Genomic DNA, 24,023 nt, shown 5'->3' with positions numbered 1-24,023 from the left:
CTCTTGATGAAGGTGAAAGTGGAGAGTGAAAAAGTTGGCTTAAAGCTCAACATTCAGAAAACGAAGATCATGGCATCTGGTCCCATCACTTCATGGGAAATAGATGGGGAAACAGTGGAAACAGTGTCAGACTTTATTTTGGGGGGCTCCAAAATCACTGCAGATGGTGACTGCAGCCATGAAATTAAAAGACGCTTACTCCTTGGAAGGAAAGTTACGACCAACCTAGATAGCATATTCAAAAGCAGAGACATTACTTTGCCGACAAAGGTTCGTCTAGTCAAGGCTATGGTTTTTCCTTTGGTCATGTATGGATGTGAGAGTTGGACTGTGAAGAAAGCTGAGCACCGAAGAATTGATGCTTTTGAACTGTGGTGTTGGAGAAGACTCTTGAGAGTCCCTTGGACTGCAAGGAGATCCAACCAGTCCATTCTGAAGGAGATCAGCCCTGGGTGTTCTTTGGAAGGAATGATGCTAAAGCTGAAACTCCAGTACTTTGGCCACCTCATGCGAAGAGTTGACTCATTGAAAAAGACTCTGATGCTGGGAGGGATTGGGGGCAGGAGGAGAAGGGGACGATAGAGGATGAGATGGCTGGATGGCATCACTGACTCGATGGATGTGAGTCTGAGTGAACTCCGGGAGTTGGTGATGGACAGGGAGGCCTGGTGTGCTGCGATTCATGGGGTGGCAAAGAGTCAGACACGACTGAGCGACTGATCTGATCTGATCTGATCTCAAAAGCCAATATTAAAATTTTTAATATGACTCAATATTTTTTTTAAGTTTTTAAAAGTATTTATTTATTTGGCCGTGCCAGGCTTTAGTTGCAGCATGTGGGATCCAGTTTTCTGACCAGGGACCAAAGCCGGTCCCCTGCACTGGGAGCACAAGAGTCCCAGTTGCTAGTTTGTTTTTAAACATGCTTATATGGGTACTCAAGGAACGGTACAATTAATATAAGTGAATTTAAAAAAAAGATGTGCATTTCGTTGTAGTTAATGAACTCCAGTATTCTGGCCTGGAGAATTCCATGGGGAATAGTCTATGGGGTCACAAAGAGTCAGACATGACTGAGGGACTTTCACTTCATGTCAATGAATGCTGTACAATTTCACTTTACATAATATTCTTGAAACAACAAACTTAAAAGATGGAGAACAGATTACTGGTTGCCTGGGGTATGGTGGTGATGAAGGATAGAAAATGAAGTGCCTGTGGCTATAAAAAAGTAGGGCAAGAGATAGTGATGGAGCTATTATTATGTGTTATGTATCTCGACTAGTGGCGGTCACAGGAAACACAGGTAATAACTCCGTATACAGCACCGACAAATGAGTGTACGTAAAACTGGTAAGATCTGAGCAAGCTTGATAGATTGTGTCAATATAAATTTCCTGTTTATATAAATCCTGTACTATAATTTTGAATGAATTTGCCAGTGGGGGAAACTGAGTAAAGAATGCATGTGCTCCCTCTGTATTCTGTCTTATAACTCTATGTGAACCTAAAATTATCTCAAAATAAAAAGTTTAAAAAATCGTGATGTGTGTACAAAGCTTAATGAAAACAGCACATTTTCTATCATTCCATTTATAGAAGTCCTATGTGTGCGCAGTTGCTCAGTTGTGTCCAACTCTTTGCAACCCCATGGACTATAGCCTGCCAGGCTTCTCTGTCCATGGGATTTTAAATGTTTTAAAAGAGACAGAGCTAATCTATAGTAGAAAGAAAAAATCAAAACAATGGTTACTTTCTGGGAAAAATTTTGTTATCTTGCACTAGTATATGAGGTTAAGAAACAAGACAAGAGGCCTAAAACGGATTGATTATGAGAATCCCCACACCACCAAATGCAGAATTTACTTACAGCTTCAGCTCTCCCAGAAATGGAATCACCTGATCAGCACTAGGTAGGGAATCTACTTCTTGGACCCCTGCCATCCTCTAAAATAGCCTTGCAATAACCAACCTGCTGTTTTGCCTAAAATAACTTCCGTGTTGCTCTTCCCTTTTGCCTAGTAAAGTCCTTCATTTTCTTGGCTCCCCAGAGCTCTTTTCTATCAGGAGAGAAGGTTTGAATCAACTTTTGCTCAAACTCTCAAAATTTTTAACATGTTTCAGTTTATCTTTTAACAATGATTATGTTGGAATCCAAGGAAGGGTAGAGTTAAGATGTTAGCTTTTCAGTGTAGTTAATGAAATGCATGCTGAAGTATATATTTGAAGTATGCAGACACATATGATATAGTTAATGATACGCACAGTGAAGTATCTTGGGGAAAATGTTCTAAAGTCTCCAACTATGAAATGAATCAAAATAAGACCTATTGATGAATGGACAGATTGACAGATATATGATCATATGTATACATATGATCATATGTATAAATGTGGGCTTCCCGGGTGGCTCAGAGGTAAAGAACCCACCTGCCAAACCAGGAGATGCAAGGACACAGGTTTGATCCCTGGATTGGAATGATCCCCTGAAGAAGGAAATGGCAACCTACTCCAGTATTCTGGCCTGGAAAACCCCATGGCAGGCTACAGTCCATGGGGTTGTACAGTCATACATGACTTAGCAGTTAAACAACAAACGACATAATAAAATGTGGGTGTATGGATAGTCATTTTAAATTTATTCAACTTTTTTGTCTGAAAATTGTCATAAGCTATAGAAAAACTTAACTAGTTTTTTTTAAATACAAAAATTTCAAATATTAGGTAACATAAGCAGTTCTGTTGTTGTTACTCAGTCACTCAGTCGTGTCTTACTCTTTGCAACCCCACGGACTGTAGCACACCAGGCTTCCCTGTCCTTCCCCATCTTCAGGAGTGTAGATTCTCTTAATACATACAATTCATGCTATGTGTTAATAAACATTTTCCCCCCAATCAAATATGATTTGATTTTAAAATGTGATGGCAATCCTACTTAAATTTTTTTTTTAATTTATTTGGCTGCACCAGGTCCCAGCTATAGCACACAAGATCCTTAGTTGCAGGATGTAAACTCCTAGCTGTGGCATGTGGGATTTAGTTCCCCAACCAGGACCAAACCCTGGCCCCCTGCATTGGGAGTACAGAGTCCTAGCCACTGGACTACCACAGAAGTCTCAACAATCCTACTTTTTTACACATAAAGAAAACTGGTAGCATCATTTCTTAAATATAAAAAAATGTGAAATTTGTGTTTTAAGAATGCTAATAGAGAATGACTTAATATAAACTATCAAGATTTAAAAGTCCCTTCCTCTTATACCAGGGTTTCCCTGGTAGCTCAGATGGTAAAGAATCAGACTGCAATGCAGGAAACCCTGATTCAATCCTGGGTCAGGAAGATTCCCCCAGAGAAGGGAATGGCAACCCACTCCAGTATATCCATACCTGGAAAATCCCACGGACAGAGGAGCCTGGTGGGCTACAGTCCATGGAGTCACAAGGAGTTGGAGATGACTGAGCAACTAACACATCATTTCTTCCTCTTATGCAATACTCAAAGTGTTCATATAAGATTTTATTGTAAGAACTGAAACACCTATAAACAATAGCTTAATTATGATCACTGAGAACTGTGACCTTACATCAATCAACATGACTTTCCTTTTTGTTCCAGGAAATTCTTGCCAACAAGGATAGCTGTGAATCAGCACATAACTTAATTGCCTTCACTGTTAGCTTTATAAACTTCCTGAAAATCTAATTATGTGAACAACAGGTTACTCATCTGGGTAAAAAGCTTCCCTCTCATGCACTAAGAAGCTGAATTGGTCACTCAATTGGGAAAATTCCCGTTCTTATCAAAAAGAGGCCACATCTGCCGTCAAGTCCTGCATCTTGCTATGTCCACCAGAACTAAACTCTTATACCATGTACTATGTCTAATCCCAGTTAGAGCTCAACATCAAAAAGACTACCTTAAACCCTTCCAACCTAGATTTGAAAAGCCTTATAAAAATCATCCTTGAACTCCCCTCTAAGACACTACAAAAATTATGATACATCAGTATTCTCCCTTAATGCAGTGAGAAACTTGGTTTTAGTTGAATAGGTTAGTTTGGTGGTCTGGTGGGAGGAAGGGGTGGATAGAAGTAGATAACTGTGGTGAAGAGACTTCACAGTCAACAAAGTTTGGGAAATGTGTTAAAACATCATGCAAATCTTAGAGTATGTGGGAAGCTCCACTTTACTGTTCTGACAGAGACTCATTGCTGTCATCAACAGATTATACTAGGAATACAGAGAGAGGAAGCAAAATGCTTAAACAAGGAAATCACACCAAAATGAAGACAGATAAGAAGTGTGGAACTTCCTTTCTTTCCTTTCTTCATGTAGACAAAAAATGAGAAGCTCTGAGTCAATATAGTTAATTACTTCATTGGTATGCCATATGAAAATTTATAATACTTCATCTAGACTCATTTTGAGTTTGTGCCCTCCTATTTTGCACCTTTACTTCCAGGATAAAGTTCTTAGCCTACAAAGCCAAGCCCTGTGTGCTCCTAACTGCAACCTACCTCTAGGCACCTCCACTCAAATTTGAAACTGCAATATTTTAATTCCTGGATTGTCTGCATTCAATTTCCTAAACTTGAAATCCCACTCTTCCTCTTGCCCCCTTTCCCAATTCCTAACCTTTAGGACATAATTTAGGCATGATTTCCTTCAGGAAAGCCTTCAAGCCCTCGCTGGGGATAGGGTTCTACAGCCCCGTGCCCATCCTTATCACAACACTCAAGCACTGGCTGTATTTATCTGTTTACAAGGCTACTAAACTGAGTTTCTGAGCTTTCTGGGGGCAAATTCACTAACTTACACGTATTTGAGTCTCATAAATTCTCCGGGCAGCAAACTGTGGGGCTCAATAAATGTTAGCTGAACTAAATGCCAGGGTGGGGAAAATTGATGGCTAGGTCAGAAAATGAATTTTCAAAGCATGAAAGCTTGTAAACTGCAAGGATCTCCCTAGCTTAACTGCGCTGTAGGTTGGCAGAAGCGCCGTGGAGGTGAGTCACGGGATGGCAATGAGGTCACAGAACTGTGAGGCCGAGTTAAGTCTTTAACAATAACCCTGCTGGCCAAACTAACCCGGAGCGGAGAAGGGGTGGCGGGTCTCCAGGATTAGGCGCCAGGTCTCACTTTTGAATCACCTTTCCACAGGAACCAGAGACCACGAAATGGGCCGGAGACCGTTGAGGCGATGAAGAAGGTGCTGCGGCAGAGTGGCGCTCAGTTGCTCGGACCCAAAAGTCCAAAAGCACCCTCTACGGACACAAGGCTAAAGGGCCAGGCTGCCTCCTCACAGCGTCAACTGCCCGTATCCTTTCCATTACGCCTCATTTTACTCTTGACAACTCTTTTTCACAGTCTCCGGAATCCAGGTGCGGTCAGCCTCGCCAGAGCCCACGTTTGACTTGACAGAGAGCACGTTTGACAGGACTTGACTAGGCGGGCGCCAGCGAGGCCGTCTTACCGCCCACGTGACGTGAGGTGTCCTGCATTTGTTCTAACGCTACAGATTATGAGTTCAAAAACCTGGGCTCATCTCAATCTGACCAACGACCCGCCGGCTTCAGGGTCTAGCTGTCTCCCCAAATTCCTCCCTTAACAAGGGCTCCACTCCACTTTCCCAGGGAGGCGTAGCCGGAAGGGGCGGGCCTTCCGCCCGGAAACGGGGCTCCCGTCACTATGGCTTCTCGTGGGGTTGTTGGTATTTTTCTACTCTCTGCTCTCCCCCTCTTGTGTCTGGAGCTCCGACGTGGGAAACCAGATCTCGGTAAGTGTTGGCTTTTCCCTTTTGACCCTCATATTCGGGTAACGGCCCCATGAACACTGCATTGAATTCCCGTTTCCCAGCCGCGATGCCTCTGGGCGGCTTTGACTACGACTCCCATGTTGCACCGCGCCGTCCTCCCTCTTCCGGATCCAGGTCTGGATCGGGGTCCGGGTAGGGGTCTGGTAGGGGGAAAGCGAGACTCCCGCTTCATTGAGGAAGTTGACTGCAGGTGGCTGAAAAAGTCGCCCTTGATCTGGAAGTTTTGCGTGTAAGGGAACAAGAGGCAGAAAGCACAGGAACAAACATATATAGGACTTTCAAATTGTGTTGAATGCTCAAAAGGAAATAAACTGACGTGAGGTAAACCTGCTGAGGAATTTAAGCCGAGATTTAAATGATAAGGAATCAACCCTTTGAAAAGCCGGAAAACATTCCAAAGGAACTGTGACGCGTTGGAGGGAAAGGATGAAGATCATTGAGGCTGGATCAAGGAGACATAGAGGGAGATTGGCTCAAGATAGTATCAGTAACATTCATTTAGCACCAAATTCTAAATGCTGTTCATTCATTATTTCATCTAATCCGCTTTACAATCAATATGAAAAGGCAAAAAGATGGGTATTATTATAATCCCTATTTTTGTTGTTCAGTCGCTAAGTGGTGTCGGACACTTTGACAGTGACCCTATGGACTTCAGCACACTAGGCTTCTTTGTTCTTCACTATCTCCTGGAGTTTACTCAGACTCATGTCCACTGAGTCAGTGATGCCATCCAACTATCTCATCCTCTGTCACCCCATATCCTTCTGCCTTCAATCTTTCCCAGCATCAGGGTCTTTTCAAATGAATCAGTTCTTCGCATTAGGTGGCCAAAGTATCGGAACTTCAGCTTCAGCATCAGTCCTTCCAATGAACATTCAGGGTTGATTTCCTTTAGGATTGACTGGTTTGCTTCCCCTGCATTCCAAGGGACTCTCCACAGTCTTTTTCAGCACCACAGTTGGAAAGCATCAAGTCTTCTTGTCCTCAGCCTTCTTTATGATCCAACTCTCACATCTGTACATGACTACTGGAAAAACCATAGCTTTGACCATACAGACTTTTGTCAGCCAAGTGGTGTCTTTGCTTTTTAATACACTGTCTAGGTTTGTCATAGCTTTTCTTCCAAGGAGCAAGTATCTTTTAATTTCATGGGTGCAGTCATCATCCGCAGTGATTTTGGAGCCCAAGAAAATAAAATTTGTCACTGTTTCCACTTTTCTCCCATGTATTTGCCATGAAGTGATGGGATTGAATGCCATGATCTTACTTGTTTGAATGTTGAATTTTAAGCCAGCTTTTTCACTCTCTTCTTTCACACTCATCAAGAAGCAGTTTAGTTCCTATTTGCTTTCTGTCATTAGAGTGGCAGAAACTGAGATATGGTGAGGTTAAGGGACTTCCTTAAGGCTTTTTAGAGGTCTCTGGGTTCTGTGTGGAGAATGTTTTGCAAGGATGCTACAGCAGAAGCAGTGAGGCATGTTAGGCTTCTGAAGTAGGGAAGTCATGATGACAGTTGGCCCGGACTAGGATAACAGAGAGGGCAATGGCACCCCACTCCAGTGCTCTTGCCTGGAAAATCCCATGGACGGAGGAGCCTGGTAGGCTGCAGTCCATGGGGTCGCTAAGAGTCGGACACGACTGATCGACTTCACTTTCACTTTTCACTTTCATGCATTGGAGAAGGAAATGGCAACCCACTCCAGTGTTCTTGCCTGGAGAATCCCAGGGATGGGGGAGCCTGGTGGGCTGCCGTCTATGGGGTCGCACAGAGTCGGACATGACTGAAGTGACTTAGCATAGCATAGCATAGGATAACAGAGGAGGTGAAATGCGCACAGATTTGGGATTTTAGCCAAGTAGAATCAGCAGGGATGTTGATGGATTAATGATTTGGGTGACGGAAAGCAGAGATTCAAGGATGACTCCTACATGTGGCAAAGAACAACTTCAAGCAGTTGGTGGTACCAGTGATAAAGGGAAAAATGAAAGGAAATGTGGACTGGTGGAGAATTCGTTCATTTTTGGACATATTAATGATCTGTTTACATGTCTGTCTCCCTTATTAAACTCACTTCTAAAATTGGCCACTGTGAGAATTCCCTGGAATTGGTTAGGATTTGCACTCTCGCTACAGAAGGCAGGTGTTCAATCTCTAGTCGCTGCATGCATGCATAAATCAATGACTGGATGAGAAGGAAAGAGAGAGGGAAGAAGGGAATTAAGAGACCATGATGAAATTTAACTCTGTATATTTCTTCTCGTTACCCCTACCCCCAAGAAGTCAGGTACCCAGACGTTGTTTAAAATAAGAAATTTTAAAAAATGCCTTTTAAAAAATCTATAGACATTCTCTAGAAGTTCCCAGCCATATTGGACTCTAACAAGACCTTTATCTAAATGATAGACATAAATGTTAAATTCACGCTTATTCCAGAATCTACCTGCTTCCTTACCTTACAGAATTCACCGTTACTCTGCTCATCTATAATCTACTTTGCACTATTATTTGAGTCACTAGTCCATGAGAAGGTGGTTACTCAGTTGCAGAAGGAGATGTTCACACGATAAGCTCTGACCACAGGATAATATCCTTGAGCACAGAGCCCCCCCACCTCCTTCTTTTTTTGTATTCCCATCACTTATCACAATATCTAATTTAATAAAAGTAAAAAATTCTGGAAAATGCAACTGGCCTCCTGGTAGCCTTTCCACTTACAGTTGTGAATTGGTAGTTGTCTACTTTGGTTTCTTGTTACTGGTTCTGCAAATATCCAGTCACAGTGTTTTAGTCTATTTTAAAAATCATACATCTCAGTGCAACAGCTGCAGGGCTAGTTATGTTTGGACCAGAACTTAGAGATACTGCTACTTTTAGCTGGAACTGCTAATTGAATTACCAAAGAGAATTCAGACATGTTCATTCACCTGTGCTATATTTTTGGACATATATTGAGAAAGGATCTGTTTTTTTTCCACTCTGTAAAAGCATTCATTGCTGATACATTTTTACTTATACTTAAGCTAAGTGTTTTAATGCTGGTTCATCACATTTGTTATCCTTTGAAGTGTCCTGCATATGGGCTCTTGAGCATAGTATAAACAAAACATCTCAACTTAATTTAAAAATTTCTTACTTGAGAGGTGTACACATAAATCTAGTTCTTTTGTATTCCCATTTGAAATTGCTTGCTTGTTAGAACAAAAAGCAGTGTTATAGAACATAAATTCCATAAAGCATTTGTTTCTCTAAATATGAATACTCTAGGTATCAAATTACTTTTACTTTTGAAATGATCATAGTTACTCTAGAGTTAATTACATGTCATACTGAACAATACTTGAATCAGTAGTTAATGCTGGCAAAGGTTGGAAGGACTGTAATGCAAAAGAAAACAAAAAAACTTTAAACAAATTTAAATTGCTTATTTTTTTAAGGATGATACATGTGTGTGTGTGTGTATGTATATGTATGTGTGCGTGTATATATGTTTTCAGTTAAAAATAAAATATTTAAGTCTGTATATATGATTCCTTTGTAAATTCTTAGTTATTTGACTAACTGCCAGCCCCCATCACACTGGTAAGATGGTTCCTCTGTACTTTTGCCTGGTAACTTTTGAGAATTACAAAACAAAACTAGAAATTCATGGAGGGTGGAAACCATTTTTAATCCAACTTTATACGTACACTCCCTACCATTTGGCAAAGTGTATTACACAAAGAAGGTACTTGTTACATTTTTGCTGGTTAATTTTCATTTGGTTCTTAAAATAATAAAAGTACTGAAATTTTAATTTTTTCTAGGCAAACGTGTATCTAGTAAATTTATTTATAAATGATGAAGTAAATATTGAGCAATAGAGAAGTACAGAGTTGCATAATTTACCTGTGAGAAGAATTTCGTGTTTCAATGGGAGTGGCTTTTTTTAAATAGAACTAGAATCTGATAAGATGATACTATCACAATTTAGTTCCCAATTATGTGGATTATTTTCTTTCCTTCTCTGGGCAGAAAGGAAACCAGAATTTATGCATTATGGATAGTCATATATTTATAATGTAGCCAGTCACTCAGATTATACTTATATTCCTGAGAGATAAGATGTTCTAGAATCGTTTTCTGAAAACTTGTTCTGGTAATGACAGTCGTGATGAATTTTGTTGCCCAAAGGAGACTATATGAAAAATCTTAAGACAGTTACATACCTTAAATTTTACTATACTTTTCTAGACAGATAATCTTCTGTCTAATGTATTAGTACTCATTATTAGTATCAAGAAAAATGTTTTGAATTGTAATTGTAATTTTTTTTTAACCTTTATAAGGAATCAAAGATCTAATTTTGCTGTGTGGCCGGATTTTCCTACTGCTTGCTCTTCTTACATTAATTATTTCTGTGACTACCTCATGGGTTAACTCATTTAAACCTTCCCAAGTTTATCTGAAAGGTAAGTTTACTCTTTATGCTACCCTTTTATACTTTTCTACTGAAATTTCTTTCCTTTATTCGAGAACTTTTGCACAATAAGCATTATTTTACCATTCATTTGTGCTATGTAATTTTATGGTAGAGTAATACTTACAACTTTAGTTAACAATTTTGAATGGGCTATACCCCAATATTTTTATGAGAAATTGCTCTTTTTTCTTGTATATACGTCTGAAACTATATCATTTCTAACCCAAACTTTAAAAGGTCTCTACAACAGCAGAGATCCCTTCTCTTGACATTCAGTGGCTTATAATCTAATATTGGTTAAGTCACCGAAAGGGTTGCCACTCACACCCCACGTTGAGAATCTAGGCGTATTGCTTTTACCGTCATGTCCAAGGGTGACCAAATAGCTGGAGCACAGTATTCCACACCTCATGTGTGAGAATGGGCTTCTGTAGAGCTGCTAAAACCCTATCCGGCACCTGCAGGAAAAAACCCCAACATCATTATTCTTGAAGTCTCCCTACCAAAACTGTAACACGCAACATTAATACATGTCAGAAAGTTTTTGTTTCAGAACAGACCTTTTCCTACAGATTGACATTTCTTACAGAAAGAAATTTCTTGCGGATTTCTTTGTTTCAACTGTCTCTGTCTATCTGATCTTTATTATTTGAAAAATAAATCTGTTTTTTGAAAGCTTTTCTCTCCCCAAATGTGAGGATCTACAGATGATTTTCAGAGAAAATAACATTCAACTTACGGATACATGGGAATTAAAAAGCACTTATATGTTTTGATATCTTAGAAGAAGAAGAGAAGAACGAGAAAAGGCAAAAACTTGTGAGGAAAAAACAACAAGAGGCACAGGGTGAAAAGGTAAAGCCTACTGTTTGGAAAGTATTATATAGAGAAAATACAAAAATATCCGGGGGAATTTCAAATTTAGGTCACAAATGAGCGACTTTCACTTCACTTCAGAGAGCCGTCTTCAGACTTCACGCCTGGCCTTACTGCCTATCACCCTTTTAGCCCATCTAAAAAATTAAGAGGTTTAAACATTGAGAAGTGAAAGTCGCTCAGTCATGTCCAACTCTTTGCGACCCCATGGACTATACAGTCCATGGAATTCTCCAGGCCAGAACACTGGAGTGGGTAGCCGTTCCCTTCTCCAGGGGATCTTCCCAACCCAGGGACCAAATCCGGGTCTCCCGCATTGCAGGCAGATTCTTTATCACCTGAGCTACCAGGGAAGCCCGTGATTCAGTGGCGTTTAGAATATTCACAATGTTGTACAACCACTGCCTCTGTCTCGTTCCAAAACATTTTCATCACCCCAGGAGAAAACCCCAAACCCATTAAACAGTTGTGTCCCCATTCCTCACTCCTTTCATCCTCTGGCAGCCAGCAATCTGCTTTCTGTTTGTATGGATCTGTCTGAATGTTTCATACAAGTGAAATCATACAACATGTGACCTTTTGTGTCTGACTTCTTTGCCTTGCCTAATGTTTTGCAGGGTTCATCCATATAGCATAAATCAGCACTTCATTCCTCCTATGACTGAGTCATATTCCACTGTATGGATGGATCAAAACTTGTTTATCTGTTCACTGATGGACAGTTAGGTTGTCTCCACCTTTGGACTATTGTGGATAGTGCTGCTGTGAATATTTGTGTGCAAATATTTGAGAACTTACTTTCAATTCTTTGGGAGTATATACATAGAAATGGAATTGCTGGGTCATGTGGTAATTCTATATATTAACTTCTTGAGGAACTGCCAAACTATTTTCCACACCATTTTGTATGTCCACCAGCAATTTCTGAGGGTCTCAGTTTCTCTACATTCATTTCTGATTTTGGTAGTCATCTCTTTTTCTTAGTCAAGTTAAAGGTTTGTTAATTTTTTTTCAAAGAACCAATTCTGGTTTCATTGGTTCTGTTGTTTTTCTATTCTATCCCGTTTTTATGTCTTCTTTATTATTTGCTTTCATATGCCAGCTTTGTGTTTAACTTGTTCTTTTTCAAGATTTTTAAGATGTAAAGTTAATAATTTGACATCCTTTCTTCTTTTTTAATTAGATATTTATAGCCATAACTTTACCTCTGAGCACTGTTTTTGCTTCATCCTATCCAAGATTGGTTTTGCTAACTAGAAGTTGCATTTACCATGGATGATCATTTAACAGTTATTTTCATGATCTTGAAATATCAGGTAGCACTTGGGCATACTTATATCTCCAACCCTAGTAAGTTTTTGTTGCACTGAAAACCCATTAAAGGATGTATCAGCAGACTGCCAGACAAGCAGAAGGATAGAACATTTGGTTTTCTTTGCATTGTGTACAAATGCAAATTTTTAGAGAGTAATGCAACAGTGGAGGATGTAGGTTTTTTGGCAAAACTGAATTAGTGTTAAAACACCACTTCTTACCTGGTTCTTATTTACAACTTTATAGACAATGTAAATAGAATCTTAGGGTTGTTAGTGTATAGTCACCTGATTTTTTTTTTTTTTTGAACAGGTCAGCAGATACATAGAGAATGTTCTAAAACCTAGCCAGGAAATGAAATTGAAAAAGCTGGAAGAACGCTTTTATCAGATGACGGGTGAAACCTGGAAGTTAAGCAATGGTCATAAACTTGGGGTTAGAAAATATTCTCATTTCATATTTTTTAATTCTGCTATTGTTTATGTTTCCTTTAACATATACTAATTATTTTAAAAATTGTAAATTATTATTCTAGTCTATTTTTAGGAGTCTTTATTAATAATGCTTATATATCAGTTATATATAGAGAGAGTTTTTATTGATCATATTTGTATGTCAAATGTTTAAGTGGTTTTTGGTGCCTAAAGAGCATATAACTTAGATCCTTGAAAAGTTCTAACTTAAGACAGTCTGAGAAAACTGTTGATTAAATCACATCTTTTATATGAGGGCATCCAAATCTCTTGGGTATTACAAGCTCACATTATATTCAATTTAGCTCTGTTTTTTGAAGTCAAATTGACCTTTGACTCTCTTCCTTTGGCACTGAGTATGAATTTTGTCATTTGCAAGTGGAAGTTTACAATGTTACGTTTTCTTCAGAGAAAAAAGGATATTCATAAATTCATTTTTAGAGGAACTGGCTGTAGATTTTTTTGTGTAAGATGCTTTCTGTCCCAAAGACTTCTTTTTTGGCTTTCTATTTACACTGTACCTTTCATCATCTCATAAAGAAGATGATCCAGTAGGGGTAAACAGGATTCTGACAGTGAAGCAGAATGTTTGTATCCATTTCATAATGGTAAATACGTCATGAAACCATTAAGGGTTGGTAAGAAAGGTAATGTGAAAGATGGCAACAGAAGATACAACTGCTCTAGGTAGTGACTTCACTTCTGAATTGAGTTTGCTTTTGACCAGGGTGATGAAGATTTGGAGCTTGACAGTGAGAGTCAGACATCTTTTGAAACATCAAACAGAGAAGCAGCAAAGAGACGGAACTTGCCCAAGCCTGTAACCAACGTTTCACCACCCGCTGAGCAGCCCATGAAGAAGGAGGTTCATTACTTAATAACTGTTCACTGAGCTGTATCTGCATACAGTAGGGATATTGTTTTTTGGGTGGAAGTGGTATATTGAGGGAATCCAGATGGTGTCTTCATTAAGAATCACTTCAGCTTCATTAAAAATCACTTTCTTGTTAAATACTAGCATTCTGAGCCAAACTTACAAGGAATCTAGGAAGATAAATGATAGTACATTTAGTAAACAGTTCTTTTTAAGGAAGTAATTTAATTATGTAGAAACAAAAAATGCAATATTTACTAACGAAGACATTCCTTTGGGTAGCTAAGATATAAGGAAGTCATGTATTTTGTTGTTGAGTCGCTCAGTTGTGTCTAACTCTTTCTGACCCCATGGACTGCAGCATGCCAGGTTCCTCTGTCCTCCACTATCTCCCAGAGTTTGCTCAAACTCATGTTCATTGAGTCAGTGATGCCTTCCAACCATCTTTTCTTCTGCTGCCCCCTTCTCCTTTTCCCTTCAGTCTTTCCCAGCATCAGGGTCTTTTCCAATGAATCGGCTCTTTACATCAGGTGGCCAAAGTACTGGAGCTTAGTTGAGTGGCTAACGTTATTAACATGAATGTATCATTGTCCCCAGTGCCCCTTTTAGGGAATGAGTTAGCAACCATTCACTCTGGAGCAGTGTCCAGGTTTATTATTCCTTCTTTTCTTTCAAATCTTTAATCCCTAAGAAGACCAATTTGGAGCTGGTTAAGGTTGAAATAAGTGTGTTTCTATTGAGTCTTAGGGAAAGCTGCTAAGCTATGTGTTCCCTACAAGTAGTTTTCAATGTATTGCTTCTCAGTCTGAGGTTTCCTGGTCCCTTCATAGAGCTTGAGGGTAGGAACTGGGTCTTTGAACTGTTTCTAACATTTGAAAAAGATCTAGAGAGCTACATGGACTCATTACATTTGTAAGATTCTTTGCTATTTGTTAATAGCATAGATTATCTCATGCTGATGGTAAATTCTAATTGACCATCACATATGTTTTTGATACCAAACAAAAACAAATGATTTACTTAATAAATGCAATGAATATTTGTTAGATAAAATGTTATAAAATATGGAATCTATGGTATTAAAAAATAAAAAGCATCCCTTGAAGGTGAAATTGTTGTACACTGTTTTAGTGAGAGAAAATGCTTTGTACATCTGGTTTTTTAATAGATTAACAGAAATAGGGAAACGTGGATAAATCATGAAAGCAACCAAAGTGAATGGTGGTTTTCCACCCCTTAGAAGGCGCCAGTAAAGAGAAATATATATGTACTCATCCTGATGCATATATGTGTGAACCTAAATAATCACGGAGTTTTACTGAATTTAATTTTTATCCTCTGTTTCTTTAGTAGTACATTTTTATGTAATATCTTAGAACAGCATAAACATAATGTTCTTTAAATGTGTATAGATTAGCAGCTGTCATCTGAGATCTGGTTTTTTTTCAAATCCTGTTTTTATGATGTATTGTTAGTACAGAGTTGCTTATCCAAAAATGTTTATTGAGTCCTCATTGTAAACATTTTATAAATGTATATTAAAAGAAAAGATTTCATTAAGCATAGGTATGTCCAAACTCATGTTGAAAGGAACTCTTCTCTTCGAGGTTATTTTTTTCTTCTTCTGTTTACATTCCTGTTACTAAATACTTACTTTTCTTTAGGTTCTTGATTTACCTGAAGAACCTCCTGAAACAGCTGAAGAAGTAAGCTTATCTTTTTTTTTCTTTGAAAATCAATGTATTTTTAATTTTCTTTAACATCAAGTAAGTACATCTTACCTACATTTGGGTTTAGAAAGAGAAAATAGTACAGTGTTTATGTGTTTGCACCATGATTAGGTCTTGTTTCAAATATGGGGTGGTATCAAATGCTTCAGTCAAGCCCTATTTTGGAAGCCTGCTGTCTGTTGAGCTTGTGTTTTAAAGCCCTTCCACTTCATCGGGCAGAGATTGGATATGTGGTCTTTTCTAGAATGTTGGGTCATCAAATTAGTTGCCTATTAAAATAGAATCAAAATAGGCAGATGACTTCAAATTGTGGTTTTTCCATTAAAAAAGAGAAAATGAAGGATGCAGCTACTTTGTAGGCATTTGAATTGAAAGATGGTTTGCTGTTTGGGGTCAGGGTTGGACTGAATCCCAACTCTGCATTGTGTCCTCTGCCCAACTGCTTTGCCATAATCTGTGCCACCTTTTTGCGGTTGCCCAGCTCAGTTTCACTCAGTCTCTGAGGTACAGAAGCACATTTTTAAAGCCGTGAAATGGCGTAGGCAAAGGCAAGCTGGATGGTTTTCCATTTCTTGACTCTTCAGCAACTGTTACAGTCCCTGAAAACCATTTCTGAGGCAGCCATGAACGTGCTGGAGGCCACGTTCATTTTTGCCAACACATTTGCAGCTCATAAGTTAGTATTTTGGATACTAAAATACTGAGGAAAATTCTGAAAGTCTTACAGAAATAGAGACAATGAAGTGTGCAATCAGTCCTAGGAGAATCATAGTCCCAGGAGAAACACAATTTAAGAAAAAGCCAAAGGTCTGATTCCTCCCTGTTACACCCATGACATCCACACCCATGATATGTCTGTTCTGACCCTCCTACATCCTCACCTCTCCTCAAGCTCTGGGTTGGTATCCGTGACAACCACTTAAAATACGGGAGTAACTAAGTACAGCTCGGGTTGACAAGGAACGCCTTTTCTCCGGCTTTAAAGCACATGACCTTATTCCCACAGAACACCAGTCTGTCACCAGTGATAACAGACGTCAGGTGGTCAGTGAATCCTTTGAAATTGTACCTTTTTGTGACTACAGGTAGGAGTGTGCTCTTCAGAATCTCAGGTCTGTGAGCCTAAAAAGGTCAACACATCTCCACTTGGAAGCAGTTGGTGTTGCTCTCCTCTTTATAAGAGTTATTCATAGTCATTCCGTTTTGTTTCTTTTCTGCTCTTTTCCCATACTTGGACAGATGACCTGTGCTACACTCATTAAAGTGTCTGTCACAGTTTTAGAGTTTTAGAGCTGGGATGAACCTCAGTCATGTCTCATCCCATCTCCTCAACTTGAGGCTGAAGCCACAGGCAGGATTTTGAGGTCCCTCCTCGGGGAGCCCAGGCCCTCTGGTTGTGTGAGACCTCTGGGCTTAATTCCCTTGTTTACTCTAGAAGCAATACTATCCCTGTTTGCTTCTCCTTGCTCCTATTTGCTTCTCCTTGCTCCTATTTGCTTCTCTTCTGGCCTTGCTCTGATTTTTGGTCCTCTTTGCTATTTTTGGTTAATAAAGTCAACAAAATTATGGTAAAAAATTGTTACTTGAGAATTACATGTTACCTGAGAATCACATACATACATAGTATCAATCAGGTATAAGCAACTTTAAATTATATAATAAAGTTTTGTGAAGAATGCCACTAATGTATAGTTAATACCACTTGATACTTGTCTAGTGTATATTCTACACTAATCAAGAAAAGAAAATAAATTTTGGAAGATTTTGATTCTGTCAGAATCATCACTGGGCAAGGCGTTTTCCACCTGTGCAGTTGCTACTGCGCATAGATTTCTTAGAATTCAAAGGATAAATTCCTAACTCTCTGCTAGCCATTCATCAGCCCTTATTTTTACCTCCCTGGATGACTCTGGGTGTCCCAGTTTATTCTCCTTGACCTAGTCAGCCAACGCTTTGATCTAATGAGCTGTTTCTGAGCAGTTAGCCTGGCCCCTCTGGGTGTCTCTGCCTGACCTTTCCCCTCTGTTGTACTTGGACTGTTTAATAATAATGAAAGTAGACCTTAGGCGTGGAATGTCGTCATCGTGATAAAAGTTAAAAACAAGAAAAAGGAAGCATTCTAGTTTGGAGAGTGTGCCTTTCCTACCTATCCTTCACCCCGTCACCCTAAAAAAGTGCTTTCAGAGTTAAAAAGGCACACCTGGAGTTGGCAATGAGCACTATGCCACAGTAACCCCAGATTTTAGGATGTCTGTCTTTGTCAGTCACATAGTCATACTTGTTTCTGGCTTTCTGCAAAGTACCCTTTTGTATTTTGTCAACTTTGAAGCTTTGTTCTGATACCATAATCATGATCTATCATCATACATAAAGCTTGCCCATCATAACTAATATATTTTAATACCTAAGCCACACAGCTGTTTCATGAATCCATATATAAAAGAATAATTTCACCTTTAGGAATACTGGAGATTTTCATTTTCAGGACATTCTCTATTTTCTTATTAAAGTTGGGCCCATTAAGTGTGTGGTGTCACCCACAGAATAGAGGGACATCTTAATAAATCTGTGTTGCTCAGGGAAGGGACTAACATTCATCTTAAAGGTTATCAGAACAGGATGAAGTTTTCACTGTGTGAGTGTGTATCCTGTATATGTAGTAGCTGTGGCTCTGTAGGCTTTGCAATAGCCATGTGAGAAAATTCCTGTTATAGTGGAAGCCTCCTTGGACTTAGGAGCAGACTAATAAGTGAACTAATGGCTGACATGGATTCTGAAAGGGGGGCGGTATCTGAAACAATGCTATTCTTAAGCCTTACACCCTGATTTAAGTGCTTGTTATGTATTTCATATTACAACTATCAAAAGAGTTATAAGTAGTCTAGAATTCACAACAGAATAGTCACCACATGTTACTGTTCTGCTTTTAAACTGAAAAGACAATAACCGTAGAATTTAAGATAATTTGAAAAGAGTTTTGTAAATCATCATGTAATTACCATAGTACCATAGCAACTATTTTCATTATTGTATGCTGTCTTATTTCATTTTAAGGGGGGCCAAATTTTAATTAGTGCTGCCCCTTTTCATTTAGATTTCATTTAACACTCTGTGTTTGGGACAGAGATTTACTTTACAATTTGGACTGTGTTCCAGGCCTTTGACCTGTTCATAGGTCAGTCCATTGGACGTCAGTAGCCTTAGGAGAAAATTACACACCCACCTTTCACAGTAACTGTTATAACAGAACAGTAACTAGGTTTGAAACAATGATTGTTCATTTCTCTTAAGTATTTATCTAATCACAATGGTAAACATTAAGTCACTATATTTTAACCTTAGTTTCTTTGAAAGCTTTTGGCCTTAATTCTCCTCTTAGATCATTAAAGTTTGAACAAAACCTCACTGTAAAAGTTAGGTTTTATTGTTCTACAAATAAGCAAAATTGGCTTTTGTGATTGTTAGTTTGTGTTTTATTATAAAACTTTCCTTTAGTAGAAGTAGTAACAGAGCTCAACATCACACCAATCTGGATGTGAATAAAACACTCTACCTACTTGCATGGAAATAGTGCTAACGTGGCTTTCCTGAAGCGGGTGGGTGCTGCTATAAAACAACCACTTCCACCATTTCTGTAACTGTGCTGCCAACAAAACTCCCAGGACAGTTAGGATAACGTTCATAAAAGTTAAAAGACAAGAAAAAGATAGCATTCTAGTCTGGGAAGTGTGCCTTTCTTACCCATAAGAAAGGGTTAAAACACTTTCCATAGGACCATCAGAAAGGGTTTCCTGAGGGTGAATAATGAATGTCAGAATTAATGACTAATTTGTCATCTTTTCTTTTTTTTAAATTGAAGTATAGTTGATTTCCAATGTTGTGTTAGTTTTGGTGGACAGCACAGTCATTCAGTTATACATCTATACATATTCTTTTTCATTATGGTTTATTACAGGATATTTAATATAGTTCCCTATGCTATACAAGTAGGACCTTGTTGTTCATCTATTTAGTAGCTTGTATCTACTAATCCCAGACCCCTAATCTAGCCCTCCACTTTGGTACCCGAAAGTTTGTTTTCTATGCCTGTGAATCTGTTTCCATTTTGTAAATAAGTTCATTTGCATCTGTTTGTAGATTCCCCACATAAATGATACCATATGGTATTTGTCTTTCTCTTTCTGACTTTATTAATATGATCATCTCTAGGTCTTTCCCACTCTTTTCTTTTTTAGAATGTTCTTTAAAATACTAGCATGTTGCAAGCTCTTTTTAGCTATTTAACACTTTTATCAGAGGAAAAACTGTGGGGGAACTCAATATGTAGAACAAAGCTGCTCAGGGAAAGGGGGTCTCCTAGATCCCCAGCAGCCAGGACTAACTCCAGGCTCATCTCTCGTTCTCATGAGGGAGACATGGTGCCCAGCCTACGGTGATGGGGTGGCCTGGGTAGCGTTTTGTTTCCTTCCAGTCCAGTGTTTGTTTTGCCTGCAGACTCTGAGGCGGCTCTGGATCATCTCGGCTTGGTAAGGCCTCTTTCGAGGCCCAGCTGCCCTCTTGGTGTTGTCTGGGCAGACAGAAACCTCGGGTCTCTGGCGCCCTCTCTGGAAGACTCCATCACTGGTTTCCTCAAGCAGTAGGAAGATATTTTTCAGGTTCAGAAGAATTATTTCTGTGTTTAAGGTGAATTTTCACTGGACCTTAATGTTGGCGTGCAACTCTGAGAGCTAAGTTTCTACAAAACCCCACATGAGTGCTTAGAACTGGGTACAGGTGTTTCACAGGAGTAGTGATTTTGGAATTACAAACAGCCGTGGTTGGAATTCTCATCTGAACACTTTTTTCCTCAGGTTGTGACTGTAGCTCTCCGCTGTCCGAGTGGACGTGTCCTGAGGAGAAGGTTTTTTAAGTCTTGCAGTTCACAGGTGAGGAAAAATCATATTCGGAGAAATATTTGTGTTGAATTTGGCAATAGTTTATTCCCATGCAGGGAGGATGTGTTGTCTGTTGTCTGCATTACCATCAGGTCAGGGTAAATGGGATTTATGTATGCTTTACGTGACAGAAATTTGGAGAATTAGGCTTGCTGAGCCTTCTTGAATTGTGATTTCTGCATTCAAATTTTTTTCAGTTCTTCCTTGTTTTGTTTTTTAATTATATTTTCACAGCTCAGTGGTAAGATGCTTTCAAATCTTTAGGAAGCAGCTATTATTAACTCTGTTCTTATTAGCACTAATGGATTATTAATCTAAGAAGCCACACTGCTTGTATGTGTTTTCAGATCATTCTCTAAAGCTTGTTTCTTTTTGTTCTAATAGACTTCTTTTTCTTTTAAAAACAATATTGTGTTCACTAGCAATGATTTGGAAAATACAGAAAAGTAGAGTGAAAAACAATTTTGATTTGCCATCTGACACCAAAGCCAATTACTAATATGTTGGTGTATTTCTGATTTTAAGTACCTTTGAATTTATCATTATGCATGCATTAAAAATCTAAGTTATTATCTAAATAAATTTCTCCTTATTGCTGTATTTAACCTTCTATGTCTAGACTGCTATAAACTATAATAGGAAATACTAGTAGGTTAGACTACATAAAAATTTTAAATTCTATAAAGCTCATCAAGTTAAAAATTTGGCAGCAACAATTTAATAATTATTTATAAAGTAATGATTATGTTAGCTAGAGAAAAAAAACTTGCCTGGAAAATCCCATGGACAGAGGAGCCTGGTGGGGGTCCATGGGGTTGCAAGAATCGGACATGACTTAGCAACCAAACAACAACACTTTAATAAATATTTATAAAGTAATGATGATTATGCTAGCTAAAAAATTTTGAAAAATTTAAAACCAAGTGATAAACATGAAAAGAATATTTGGTCTCACTTAGAATTAGAGAAGTGCATATTAAAATGGATACCATTTTCTACCTATCGAATTGTCAAAGATTAAAAAGAAGAGTACCCAGTTTGGGGCAGTGTGTGCAGAAAACAGGGATTCTTATTAAATTACATTCACATTATTCATGTAAATGTAATTTAGACTGCTGTTCTTGAGGGATAATTTATCAGTATATATTTTAAAATATATCTTTTGGCCCAGTAATTTCATTTATGAGAATTTATTCTTTGGGAATAATGACAGGTGATCAAAGGTAATAAGTGCTTATGTAGGCATTGGTTAAACTAAGGCTCATTCACATACTGGAAAATTATGGCATTTTGTGACATAATGCACATTTATTACATGGAATATCAACAGGGACATGGATGGTGGTAGAAGTCAAGGGTTACTTATAATTGATATAAGTATCACTTTGATATAAAGTATAATTATTGATATAAGTTGATATATGTATAATTGATACCAGCATCCCCTGAGAACATTCTGTCATTGAGCTTTCTTCCTAAAGCAACACACCATCCTTTAGCAGGAGTCTTAGTGGAAATTTGGACAATTACAGTGGGAATCTTTATGACAGGAAATGCAATACATTCATAGGGATGGCCTGTTATCAAAAGGCAGAGTCTCTGGGTCGTGGACATGTCTGTTTTGACTGTTCCTGGGTGATTTTGATGTGGCCTATTGGCTTTGATTGTAATCTAAATGACTTTTTTCCCAAATGCTAACCCTTTGTTCTTAGCCTTTTTAGTGAATAATCTCCCCATTCCCAATGATTGGAGCTTTCCTAATTGTTAAATGCTTCTGCTGCCTGTAGGTGTCAGTAGTCCCTAGGCCTTCTTTGAAACAAAAGGTATCAAGGGTCATTCACATCTCAAAATTCATGGCATGCTGTTTTGCTTTAAACACTGGAAAGTTCCTTTGAAAGATACGAAAGTTCTGTTTCATGACTCCTAGGGGCATGATTTAACAATGAGAGATCATAAACTATCATGAGGGACAAAGCGTGTGCAGCATTTATAACGAAGCTGTTTCTCTTCTAGGTCTTGTTTGACTGGATGATGAAGCTTGGGTATCGCACATCCCTATACAGCCTTTCTACTTCCTTTCCCAGAAGGCCTCTGGAAGTGGAGGCAGGCTGGTCACTGCAGGACATTGGAATAACTGTGGATACTGTACTCAACGTGGAAGAGAAGGAGCAGAGCAGCTAGTTTAGAAATGCCAACTAGCTGTTTTACATGAAATCAGTTACACCATGACCTTACAGGACAATAGAGGATTCACATTAAAATCATGCCATACGTTGATTGAGCTCAAGGCCGTAAACATTTCAATGTTGATCTCCATGGAAATGTATGGACATAAAGTATTAGAAAAGGATTGCTTTCTACATGTAATAATCTGGGAGTGTGCCATATTACAATGTACCAAATGAGGATGAGATAGAAATGTATACAGTAAGGTGCTCATTAATTTGTATTTTTCCCAGCTGATGTCATTTATCAGTTTCTTCTTTCAGCGTGCCTTGCCATAGTGAACATTTCACCACTCAAACTCTTTAAGGTCTTCTAAGTAGGAATGTTTAGTCTGCTGTATTTCTAGAAATTAAACTTTGAAAATGTGTCAAAGCTCTTTTTAGACTTCAGAGTTCTTTTTGATAGTAAACACTGTACTCATGTTTACTTAACTGATGTTTGAGATTTATTTTGCTTTGCATTGAACTGTAACATTTACAACATTCCAGGTGGATCAGTGTTTTAAAGATAAAACAATGAAAACAAAGTGAAGGTGAGTTTTAAAAATATATCTGGCACTTCATTTCCCTGCTTATACTTCTATACTGGTGTATTCACACTATAATAACAAGTTCAAACTCCAAGGATGGTTTAAAGGCTGTCTATTCATCCCTTTCCTATGCTACCACTCTTTTTTTTTAATAGATTTTTTTGTTTGTCTGATTGGCCGTGCCCCAAGGCATGTGGGATCTTAGTTCCCCAATCAGAGGTCAAACACATGCTCCCTGCATTGGAAGTCTTAACCACTGGACCACCAGGGAAGTCCCTGCATGCTATCTTAAGGGGTCAGTTTAACTTGGCTCCTCTGTGTATTGCCCTTTATTTAAGCTCCTTTCATTCCTCTTCTGTAGAATTTATTACACTGTATTACAGCTGTAATTCCTTAAAAACAAGGATTACATCCTTTCCCTTCAGAGTACCTAGTGTCTAGTAATGCTTAGTACAAAATGTTTGAAAATAATAAATTGTCCCAGCCTTTAACTTCTTTTTCCCTGGAATATTCCACACTGGGAAAAAAAAAAAAAGAATGTTTTCTGATTGTAAATTATTATAAAATCATTTGGAAACAAAGTTACAAAAACAAAAGTAAAATCACGCATAATCTCAATACCCAGAAATAAGTATGACTGACGTTGCGATTCTGTAGGTCCTGCCAGGTTTTTCTGTACTTACATGCCATAGATTAAAAAAACAAGACCTCATATTTTTAGACCTTTTGGAAAGAATGATTATTGTAAAACCTACCAAGTAATGATGCTGCTTAGGAAATGTGGGAGCA

General features: G+C 38.5%; 1 protein-coding gene across 1 annotated transcript; it reads left to right on the top strand.

The window, feature by feature from the left end:
- The first annotated feature begins 5,075 nt into the window (after window positions 1–5,075).
- On the top strand, window positions 5,076–23,081 carry UBXN8 (UBX domain protein 8). The gene is made up of 8 exons (XM_010838811.1): window positions 5,076–5,776; window positions 10,145–10,267; window positions 11,063–11,133; window positions 12,781–12,903; window positions 13,669–13,806; window positions 15,480–15,521; window positions 20,396–20,470; window positions 22,493–23,081. Exons 1-8 carry the CDS (start codon window positions 5,689–5,691, stop codon window positions 22,658–22,660), a joined length of 828 nt encoding a protein of 275 aa, XP_010837113.1. The 5' UTR covers window positions 5,076–5,688; the 3' UTR covers window positions 22,661–23,081.
- Window positions 23,082–24,023: the final 942 nt, after the last annotated feature.

Source organism: Bison bison, unplaced genomic scaffold, assembly GCF_000754665.1.
Source record: "Bison bison bison isolate TAMUID 2011002044 unplaced genomic scaffold, Bison_UMD1.0 scf7180017864105, whole genome shotgun sequence".
Lineage (NCBI taxonomy): Eukaryota > Metazoa > Chordata > Mammalia > Artiodactyla > Bovidae > Bison > Bison bison.
The sequence above is the reverse complement of the archived record's forward strand: the minus strand, read 5'-3'. Positions and strand labels throughout refer to the sequence as shown.